A 12,418-nucleotide genomic window follows, 5' to 3' on the forward strand; every position below is an offset into this window, starting at 1 on the left:
GATTTGGATTTATTTTCTCTGGAAAGGCATACATGTAGAAGGTCACAAGCATGAAACTTCTCCATAAACACATTTACATGTAAGCTATCTGGAATTCTAACTCTATTTGGAAGTTTATGTCTTTAGTATCACTTATGGTTATACAGTTTTCTGTATGGTAACAGTGAAACCCTCTGCACAGTGCATAATGTGTATTAATCTGCTAATGTGTGAAATAGTATATTCATATCCAAATACTTTTAGATTCTTTGCTTTTTGCTCCTATTCAAATTCTTGAAAGTATGGTAAAGGAGATTAAACTTTCAGGTTCCAATAGCTTTAAAGTAAATCTGTATTTATGCTAAAACATCTGTGCTTTCCAGTCAAGCAATGTTTGGACCACTACATACCCCTTATTTTGTACTGCCTCTCAGAAGAGAATCATCTTGGGAAGTATTATGCCCAAGACAGAATTGTCTGCATGTTCTGTACAACTGTACAGAGCAGTATAATTCATTATAGAAATACTTTAGCACAGCTGACAAAATGTGTAGGCTGCAAAAATGTGTTGAAAATCATTTGTAGCTGCTTAAAAAACCTCAAACTTTTAGTCAATTATGGTACAGCATTAGTGAGGACATGATGACAACGAAGGATCATGATGATTTGGATGATAGTACTGTCTGAAAAGATCAGGAATTCCACTGGACTTCAATAAGTATTTTAGACCATATAATTTCAGCAAATTATAATTAGTAATCATTCATTCAAAGTAATCCAGTAAATTCAGATTAATGACAATGGGAAATATTTTGCATCCCATATTCATTATATCTGTGATGCCAATTTATATTTTTATCATTTCTAAATAACAATGAAATCCATATCCACAGCTGAGAAGAAGTGCATGAGTATGAAAGAATATGAATTAACTGTAGTAATATGTTGATAAACATTTCATCAGTTATAAATAGTGACACTGAAACTGAATAGGGGACTCTAATCAAAAAGGAACAAGAAATAGTATTAAATATGTAATAAGGATCATACACTGATACTGAAAGTACATTGACATAAAATAAAAGAACAAAGTTGATACTATATGCGTTGTCTTATTTATTCAGTTGTTTATGATTGATCTATATAGAACAAAGAGTTTCTGAGTAAAAATGCTTATGTACCTCCAAGCAGTGACTCTGAAATCTGCACCTTAAGGACAAAGAAAGGTCGCCAATCTCTCCAACTCCTAGTTCTTTGTCAAAAATGGACACGGTTAATGAGGTTTGTTTGGTACAGCACAAATTCTCAGACACAGATAGAGATCCTTTCAATGGAAACAAATTTGTTTGGCTTTACCAGGTTACTTAGCGATTAATAATAGCCTTGAGATGCAGGTCAGAAAGGTCATCCTCCCCGCTTGCCAGCACAATCTAAAATGTACAGCTAGTCCGGCTCAGCAGGCTTCGAGGCCCCAAAATGCTATGCATAAAGTAAAACAGGCTATTTTCCAACTTCTTTTTTCATATTAATAAGCAATTTTCAAGAGAAGGGTGGCAAAATGGGGGCCATGCCACTCTTAAGTAATTCATTTATTTTGCAATTTAATCTTATGTTGGAAAAAAATTACACTGCTGCAAAAGCATAGCATGGTGATTTTTAAACGTCAGTGTGCTTCATAAGTAACCTTGTGTGAAATATTGTATTAGCAGCCTTTAACAGTAAACTGCAACAAAAAGTATTTCCAGAGAGTGAAACAGACCTATACATCTTTTCTGATTCTGGTTTGTTTTTTTTTTTTTTCATTCTGGTTTTTAATTTTACATCTGGAATAAACCATGTTCAACTGCTTAATATTTTACTTATTTTAGTTGATGAAAAAAAGTTGAAATCTTGAAACAAATATTCTACATTGCAACTTGTATTTAGGGATGTGATTTCATGGGGTTCATATTTATAGAACAGTTATTACTCTTTCACATGTTTTAATGAACTATTATAGAATTCTGATAATCAAAATATCAAGAATGAGTCTGAATCACAATTTTAAAACCACTTTCAGAAGCAATACGACTGTCCCATGGGATTATTCATATCAGCAAGCTTATCCATGTGCATATTTTGACAGGATTTGACCCTTGTCCTTGAGTGTCTTATTTGGTACTCACTGAAACAACTGACACTACAAATGTGGACCTCTCTAAATAATCTGTTTTGTGGGAATACTGGAATTACTCAGATATGTGAATAGTGTATTTTTCTTTGCTTTTTATTTTCTCATAAATACACATGCTTTAAAAAAAACCAAACAAACTAGAATTTACTCACTTAATTAACTTTTAAGCAATCTAAATGCTTGACTGAATATGCTTGGTGGCTTTGGCATACAGGTTAATTTGAACTAGCTATTTCATAATAACCAAAATAACAAATGTTAATCAAACTAACCTTTTTTAACTGGGTCAAAAAAATTCCATAACACCTGCACTATGCACAGTAGCATGGAATTTTGTTTCCTGCAGAACATTCATTCACTCAACTCTTTGCATAATTGATTGCAAGCCTGGCTCTATGAAAAAAAGCCATTGAGGAGGAAATCTACACCCATTTGCTGTGAAAGTTTTTCTCCAAGCATTCAGTTAACATTATGAGTTTTATCTGTTCTTTGCGAGCTGGTATTCAGTACAGTTCCTTCTTTCCTTTACAGTGATAGAATTTTCTATGACTGAATATTTCTGAATACACAGACCCATCCCTTTAGATGACACTATGCGTTTGCAAGCCTCTGTCATGCAGTGGCTCATGAAGAATTTACATTCATGTTTCTAGTGGTGGCCTGTACTGTTGCTGTCAGATCTGTGTAAGAAGCCTAATGCCATGGAAACTCCTCTTGAGGACATTGCACATGTAAAAGGTTTACATCAAGTTCTGTATGCCTACACTCTCAGTATTGCAGATGGCTAGAGGATCTAGGAGTGTATGTCAGCTTTTATCCTGTGTCTACTGTCCTTTCTCATTCTATAAGATCTTCTCTCTCTGCAGATCAGGAGGCATTGCAAGGTATTAGCTGAAACATAAGGGAACAACTCTTATTTTGAAACCATTTGAAGGAAAATCACTAAATTATAATAATTTGTGCTTACAGAAATTCAAACTGAGATGATGCTGAAAGATAAAAAAAAGACATAAATGAATGCTATTTTATCAACCTATAAAAATACATACATTAGCATATTCTTCGAAAGAGTGAGCAATATGAGCTAAATATACTGTTCATAGTTTTTATCATTTTAATCCTGTTTCTTCGCAGTTATATCCATGTAGAATCCTGCTGTTGTACAACTGAATGAACTGTAATTTTGCATTCCAGTGGTGTCAGTATACTGTTAATACATAATAACAGAACACTGTGATGCTATAAAAGTGTTAAATAAAACATGAGCACATCTTTTATTGTATTATAATTAGCAGACTTATTTTATTACAGGAGTGAACTGCAAAAATACACAGAAATGATGGAAAATGAAGAGAAAATGAAAGACCTGGAAAAGAAAGAAAAGAAAAAGAAATACCAAGCCCGAAAGATGCATTACCTCCTTAGCACCGAGCAGGTTGGTGTACCTGTCCCTGACAGCTCATGCAAACCACTTGGGCCTCTAGCCTGACAGAGATAAACTAGCAGGCTGAATGGGACATGACTTGTTGAAAAGATAACACAAAGACACTACTTCTAGTTCAATTTAGCGCTTTTCTATAGGCAAGAGCAGGTACCATGACTATTCTGTGACAGTAGCTTCATAGAGGCAGCATCAGCACTGCTGGCAGAAACAGTCCAAGTCAGCAGTTTGATCTGCCACTGTGATAACACAACATGAAGGGCATAACCTCGCTTTAAAAACTCATTTTGACTGGCTTATTGTTGTGTTGTTGCACTTGTCAAGAACTAACAAGTTATTAAGCTGCAAAGGGATTTAATTTTTTTCCTTTTTTTTCTTTTAATTGAGCAAATGCTGGGATTAGTGCTGTGTTCTGCTTGGGTTTAGGATAGATTGGAAGTGCAGGTTTTCAGATGAAGCTTTTCCTAGGGCTGCCTGAATCAGCTCGTTTAGCATGCTTGTTTTCATATAGAAATGCCTCGTAAATTTGTTTTGTATTGATAAAAGTGGTATATTTTTCCAAACTTTCTTCCATAGGCTGCTTTACAGACAGATGAATATGGCACTAGATGTATCTTAGACAAAACAGATATGGCTGGTAAAGCTTGTGAGTTTGCCTTTTTTTAGTCCCATTTGTGAACTTATAAAAGATTTTGTGTCCGTAAGTATTCAGTGACTGGTTGTTCTTACATGAATAAGGAATTTACACACAATCAGGGAATGCTGGTATGAACTAAGCAGCTGCTTTTCATAGGTTGTTAATTAAATCTCTGTGTAAGAACTCTTAATTGTAAGCAACACAGGAAAAATACCATGACACTTAGTGACAAAAAACTTAATCTTTCTGTTTGGGAATCAATTGTGGTCTATCCAATAAATAAAAATATAGTATAATTAAAAGGATATCAGTTATGAAAGCTCAATTTATAAATCAAATTTAAGTTACTGTATTAGAAAAAAAACAAGCATAGTAAAATATTATTAGAGCATAGCATAACAAGTTTTCTGAGTGGCTTTTAGATAGGGGAGTAGTTAATAACTGAAAATAGTTCACAATAATTTATTTGTCCAAATACAGATCTAAAATATTAAGAATAATCTGTGCAGTGTTTTCATAGTGTGATTACTGCAATTCCCTCTCCTTCCTGCCATCACTACAAGGTGCAGTGATGGAGCTGAGCCACATCATATATCAAGGCTGCAGATGTTCAGGCAGGTTATATAAGCAGCATTGCAAAATACATATTTGCAATAATTGTTTCAAATCTATCTGATAGTTTTGAATCTTTTTGTTTTCCTACAAGCAAAAACAGTGACAAAAGGATGTTTACTTGTTGAAAGAAAAGAATTAAGGAGTTGTTGCTTCTCAATTCTAGTCAAGAAGGACATGTCAAATCCCATTCTCCACTCCCTATAAGCTGAAGCCAAGAAACCCATCTCAGAAGTGTTACAATTTAAACAGGGAGATGATCAAACATCAGAGTATTGCACAATGTAGCAGATGATACAGTGATCCCTTCTGGCCTTACAGTCTGTGAATCCTTTATTAATTACAGAATTTGCTCTTCTTATTCCACAGGTTATATATGTATTCATCATATTACATATATATGTGTGTGTGTGTGCATAGGTTGTGCCCATTGCTGATTGCTAGCATTGTTTTACATGTCAAAAAGTAAAACTCAAGAGTGCTAGTATCAGGAATGTACAGGGATGTCTAGTATGTATGTAATAACATGGACTATGATGAAGTCAATGTGCTTTGTTTTTTTCATTAATTAACTTTCTATTCAGGCATTTAGTTACTGCATATACTGTTACCTTTATAAAGAAAAAAAAATGAGGAAGAAATGGATATCAAACTCTAAATTAGTATGCATTAGTTGTTGTTACTGGTAGCAGGTATATACACATAGTCATACATAGCCAGATGTGAGCTTGCTTTGATTGCTTTCCAAGCCAGTCTGAAGCTATAACGCGTGGCTCAACACAAACAAATTGGCTATGTTGAGAGCCATGGTATATTAGCTCAAGAGCTGATGCAGTTACACAGCTCCTGATCAGCTCAAAACAAGGGCAGAAGAAGTGTGCATATGCTTTAAACTCAGGAGCGAGGAGTTTGATCTGCCTACAAAGTATTATATAGGAACACCTACATTTAAGTTGTTTTGCCTGCAGCCCCCCACATTTTTGAAGGGGAGGTGTGTGTATATTGAGTACCATTGCTACGAGACTGACATTCAGGGAAATCATAGAATCATAGAGTAGTTTGGGTTAGAAAGCACCTTAATATCAACTCATTCGGAACCCCCTGCCATGGGCAGGGCAGGGATGCCTCACACTAGAACATGCTGCCCAAGGCTCTGTCCAGCCTGGCCTTGAACACTGCCAGGGATGGAGTATTTACCGCTTCTTTGGGCAACCTGTTCAGGTGCCTCACCACCCTTACAATAAAGAACTTCTTTCTTATATCTGACCTGATCTAAAATCATTTTATTCAAATTTTAATTTTTAGCAAAGAAGTTTAAGGAAAAGGAAGTTAAAACAGGGTATTCACATAATCAATGATTACTAATAGTAGTAGTGCTAATTGGCAGTTACTAATGATATTAATAATATAGTTACCAATTGTCTTTCTGTGAAAGAACATTGTTATGCATCCTGCCAACTTGAAAACACAATTTTTTGCTTTACTAAAAGCAAGCTACACATTTTTTTTCCTGTAGTACCAGTCGTATCCATGCAACACAAATAGAACCCAATTTGTAGGCATAAAAGTGGGCTTAAAAAAAGAAAGGATTTTTTTTAATTTAAATTAATTTAGTTGCCAAATAATGTCTGGAGAAATAAAGCCTGAGCTCCAAAACATCATGGTTATGAAATACTGAGCTTTTAATCAGCTTGCTATATATGCCAGTAGTGTCAAAACCGACTCCAGTAGCATCTTACACACATGAGATTCTTTTGTTTGATTCCTATAATTATGAAAAAACAAAACGCAAACCCAACAGTCAAGTCTGTGCCCTTCTTATCTGGTGGTGAGTTACGTTGTCCTTTCACTCGCTGGTTGCTTGTTGCAAGAAATTCCAGTGTAAAATACAGCAGGAAATAAATTTGGAGGTGGTAACTGCCCAGCTAAATCCCATTTTCAAACTAAGGTTCTCTCTATTTCAGATTTGAAAATGTATATATATATATAAAGCAATATTTCCCTTGTCTGTTTTTACCTTAACAGCTTGATAAATTCCAGCTTCATGGTGGATGTGATAAAAATTGCAGTACAAATTTAACAAACTTTGCCTTTGTAAAGAATATTTCTTGTCATTCCTTATTGGTCATCACACAGTAGAAATAATAGTGCAGGTGTACTTTTTTTTGTTGGTTTTACCTGGTTTATTATGAACTGCATTGCAATTTCTTATTGCAGCATGAAACTTATTCTTATTTTTGTTTTTCTTATTAGTCCATAATAATATGCTATTGCTACTACAGCGGTAATGATCCTTTTTTTAGTTGTCATTAATAAATGAGCTACTTATTAAATGTGGGTTTCTATTATAAACATGTTTACTTATGTAGTTTATTCTTCTATATCCCTGTAGACCCCCTTTCTGTATTAACAAAATAATTAAATATGCTCTTATTTCTGCTCTTTGTCATATTCTCAAGGCTGACATTTGTAGGAAGGGCCATCCTTTACAAAGTGCTAACAAATGGCCTTCAAAGTCAATGAAAGATAGAATTGCTGAATAAATTGATGGCACTTGGTGGAAGTTGGTATGAAAAGCTTACATGTGGTGGATCATGTGTTTGCATGATTCTTGTCATTGATATTTCCAACCTTCAAGAAAATGTAACAGATGTAAACATCTAAGACAGCGGAAAGTTCTAATTTCAACAATGAGAACTGAATTTTTCTGTTCTTTCTCTGGGTAACACCCATACTCCATAAGCAATTCTACTTTAGGGTAATAGGAGTCATTTATCAAACTTATGTGGACTCTTGATTAGAGCTCTTGAGTATTAAGGTAGCAAAAACGTGCCCCAAGATTACTTTTTAGCTTTTGTTTCTCAAATCAATTTTGTTTTGATTTTCTTTAGTTATTGTCAAACTCAAAATTATAACACCTGTATCAGTTGTATCAGTCATTATCTTGTGTCTGTCAGTTCATAGAGTTAAATATTTAAAATTCAAGTTCTATTCAGTGCTAAGGTGTTTTTTAATTACATTTTTCCTATTAACAGAAATGGCAATTCATAAGCATTACGCTGATTCTGTATGTCCCCTTTGTACACTACTGGAAATCAGGAGTTAATTCTGTTGAAGTTACTGCACTTATATCAGGTGTAAATGTTCTAAGTGAGGAAGAAAAAAACCCCACAAAAACCTTCCTGGTGGAGGTTAATGAATATTCAGAAACCACAACTGATTAATATGCATCTAACCTAATGTGCTGTCCTGTAAGAACTTGAAAACAATTGGTCTGAAATGACACTGTTTGACACCCACTCTGTGTCTGGACACCTGGCAGTTTTGTTCTTATAAAGGTGAGGACTCAGTGGATAAAGCTCTGGCCTTTGATCTTCAGATCCACAGTTTAAGAGACAAGGCTGCAAGTTTGGTCATTTGAGCTCAGTCCCGAGTGAACAGTCCACATCACAAAATGATTATACGTAATTTGTTACTGCTGGCAGTGTCTGCTCAGGAAAGACCAAGGACTGAGCTAGCATGAAGAATGAATTAGCTATTACCTTTTACATTTTATTTACTCCCTCTTTACTGTTGTAATTTTGTTATCCTGTCTCTAAAACATTCCAGAGATGAAATTATCATTCAGTATAACTACTGATACTTCCTGAAGATGGACTAAAATGGTTAATTTTTGACTTTTTTTTTAATGTAGGTGTCCCAATCACTGAATGTCCCCAGCTATCCATGCATGCTTAATATGCACTCATCACTTCTCTGCCAAGAAGTCTGATATTTCTGAGGTCTTTCCAAAGCTTGTACCACAGAAAAATCCCATTTAAATTAAAGAGCAGAGAGTGAGCTTTCCTAGCTCTAACGCAGGTTTGCAGCTACATTTAAATAGCATTAGTCTATAAAGCACTTCATGCCGCAGTGTTCTGTTTTTATAAAACATGATTTTCAAAGGATTCTCAATTTACATTAAATCCTTGTTACAGTACTCGTGACATGTATGTTTGATCAGCTAGCCTTCATGTATTCACTTCTAGCTTGGAAGCCAGATATATCAGTCCATTCACAGGTATTCACTGCAGGAAAATCGTTCTTGGGGCGCTATACACACCATCTCAGCTCACTTGAAAGGAATCTGAGTTCACGTTGCTTAATGTTTCTGTCATAAAGAAGGACAAAGTAAGGTAAGCTGCAAGCAGCCAGTAACTGTGATTCTGGAAGACATTATACCTGAACAAAGAAAAATGTATATGCCTAGAACCAATATTCCATTATGTCTGAATTCCAAAAATGACCTTTAAGCGATTTGCGCGCAGTCAAGAATGGTCATTTCTCTTGGAATTTGAGTCTAGTTCTTGCCCTTCAGGGTTACGCATCCTGGGAACACTCAGGACTATAATTCTGCTATTCAGCACAATATCAGGTTGGTGTAAAAGAAGTCAAGTGCTGGAAGCCACCATATACCTAGTGTGCATTCTGCCAAAACCATTAAGGCAAAGTGTACAACTTCTGTTTTGCTCATATCCTTTTCACTCATCCTTTCTTTTTCTTGGAGAAGGGTGGTTGTCTCCCTAGAGAGGGCAAGTACAATTAAAGCCAAAACTAGAGTAGCAATATGGTATCTTCATGCTGAGAAAGGGGTAACTCCATAGATTAGGGAGTAATGGGAAAAGGCTGGGGAAGTGCTATTTACTGATATCATAATCTGCCTCCTATAAAAAGCAGATGGCTATGCATGATTTCAGATGTATTTCTTCCTGGTGTCTGTGAGCAGTTCTTTCCCATTCACTCTTGCCCTAAGTCTCATTCTAGCTCAAGTAGTGAATGAAAGTGCTTCCAACAGAAATCAGTAATTTCTTTCTTTGCCATACTTCACAGAAAACAAGATACTTGCATCCTATTTTTAAAGGTAGTGAGTGAATGAACTTAAAATTTAATAATTTTCAGCATGTTCTGTGACAGTATTGCAAACTCTGTTTTTCCTAAAGGCTGCTTATTATAAAATCATTTAAGTTCATTTGATAACTGGGTAACTTGGCGAAGAAACAAGAGTTTACACTGAAAAAATCACCTGTCATTAGAAAGAGCTTAACACCAATAGGATGTAAAATTTGAGGGCTGTTTTGTGATTGCAAAGCTCAGGTTTCAAAGACATATCCATGTAGACATGGAAATATTTCTCAGAGCTGCTTCTAAATAACTTGTTCCTAGCCATGTCACTCATACTAAGCATATGTTATTATAGCACAGTGGCATCTCTGCATCTGCCATGTATTGAGCATTTAGCATCTCTGCACCTAGCATTAGTCATTTAAAAATCCTCTAGCTAGAAGGTCCCTGTACTTAAACTGTTCTTTTCAGCACCTGAATTGCATAATCTCTATTTGTGTGGATTTTTTTCTAGACAACAAACTTCTTGCTCAACTCCTGTGGGCAGGATTAATGGCAGAGTTTAAAGGACAAGCTGTGTGATCTATCAAAAGTATACATGCTGAGATCTTAGAAAAACATGACCACATATTGTGTATTACTGTCAATTGGGGTGGCAAAAGGGTTGGATTGCTGCAGAGTCAGAAAACTGGTAAGACTGAGTTTCATATTGAATGCTGGCTTTGTGTATGATGTGGCACACACATTTAAGAAAGAATCTATATTGCAAGGAAATTACAATGTAGTGCAAATATCAGCTAAATAGCTCACACACAGAGCCACATTCACACACATTTGCACAGAGTGGAACTCCACTGGCATTCCTGAAATTGTTACTGGGATAAATGGGGTTGATGTGTAGTAGTCTATCTGGTGTTTTTGTAAGTGTGATGTGATGTAGGGTATTTCTTGGGTAATTTTGAAACTATTATATCAGAAGTGCATGCTAAGTAAGAAATAAGTGCATAAGAAGAGAGAGGTTAGGAATGGCTTGGGAGAAGTCATGAAGATAAAATACAGTATTTCTCAACAGCAAACTTTCATGTTGATTAAGAAATCGCACTGATGGTATCCTTGCTTTAATGAGACTTCAAGATGAGTGATGTACACACCAGTTCTTTTGTTTTTCAGCTCTTAGGCAAGTGAAGAGTATGATGGAAAGTTCTTTCATTAACTTGCACAGTTTATTCAATATTCAATGCTTTTGTTTGGTATCTAATAGGTACTGTTAATTTGGGAATGGTGTCTGTCGTGCAGTGGACATGATAAAACCAGTATATCTTCCCCCATCTATTGTTTTCTTTGCTTCCAGTTTTTCTTTTTCAACAGTCTTTCAATAACATCTTAATCTTTTTTTCTTGGTACATCACTGCTTTCTACTCATTTCTGACTACCTGTACAAATCTGACTAACATGGTTCTGCTCTCTCTTCTTTATTCTTTCCTGTATGCAATACTATGACTGTTCATTAAACCTTCACCTCTTTGTATATTGGTCTCATTGAAGACTGCTTTGTTAAATACACTGACACTTTTTGACTGTTTAGTCATTGTCTAATCCTATAGGTTTACTGGAGCAAATTGTTTAATAAATCTGTGAGAATGTATTTCTGTGAGAGAAGGTTCACAGGTAAGCACAATGCAACAGATGTAAGAAACAATAAAAAGCAATGAAATATTACATTGCTTAGGTCATGTATATATTTTTGAAGAAGTGAATGTATACTCTATTTAGCAATTATTTAATTAAAAAAGGAAACTTCTGTATGATTTCTGTTGCTATCTCTTAAGAAGGGCTTCTCCTGTCTTCTGATTTATTGTTGTAGGTAACTTCTGGTGTACTAGACGGTGTAATTACAAAGATTTTTCTCAATCCAGTGAGAAAAGGAGTGAATTTTGAGTTGCCTTTTTTTTTACAAAGATCATCTTTTCCATTATGAAAACAACAGTAGATGGGAGTTTTAATTTTAAATATGTAAATGATATCACACATTTAAAGGCTCTGAAAACTTCTGACAAGCACAAGTAATTTTAGCCTCAATCCTGTGAAGTAGGGAAATTCTGTGTATTCATATGTGGTTATTGATACATGGAAGAATACAATCACCTTCAGAGATTATTCTTCATACTAAGATCTTTAATTCCCATATATACAAGGTGGTTGTAGAAACAGGTTGGTTTTCTGAGATTCCTAGAATTTGTGTAGAATCCCATAAACAATCCCAGCACTTTTTGAAGAAAAAATGGTAACAGTAATGGAATTTCTCATTCTTATTTTTAAGATAAATTCATTCAGCAGGTTGAACTGTATTTTTGTGCTTGTTTTGAAATCACTTAGAAGTCAAATGAGAAGGCAGAAAAAGAACTTGGAATGGTTTGTCTCTGTTTTGTCTCTTCATCATAATATTTTTTCCCATGCCATCACTCCCTCATTCAAGTTATTATCCCTTATCTAGTCAAGTCATCAAGAGTCTGCATAAGAATTAGATTTGACAGAGTAAGCCTTAGTCAGAGAGAGAATCAATGAAAAGTGGATATATTTGGGAGGTGCCTCTGCATATGCTGGGCTGCTGTGTTTTGGGTGTTGTGCCACAACAATCCAAACAGTTTGTTTCTCTTTTGTCTCTTTGCCAGAATACCAAAGCAGTTGCTACCTG

The 12,418-nt window shown here is 35.2% G+C and overlaps 1 protein-coding gene across 1 annotated transcript in view; it reads left to right on the forward strand.

Moving 5' to 3' along the window:
• SPATA17 (spermatogenesis associated 17) overlaps positions 1-12,418 on the forward strand; it is a 79,612-nt gene that overhangs the window by 29,022 nt on the left and 38,172 nt on the right. The window contains 1 exon segment of the mRNA XM_005151888.3: positions 3,464-3,587. Coding sequence (XP_005151945.2) covers positions 3,464-3,587 — 124 coding nt within the window.

This window comes from Melopsittacus undulatus, chromosome 3, assembly GCF_012275295.1.
Source record: "Melopsittacus undulatus isolate bMelUnd1 chromosome 3, bMelUnd1.mat.Z, whole genome shotgun sequence".
In the NCBI taxonomy this organism is placed as follows: Eukaryota; Metazoa; Chordata; class Aves; order Psittaciformes; family Psittaculidae; genus Melopsittacus; species Melopsittacus undulatus.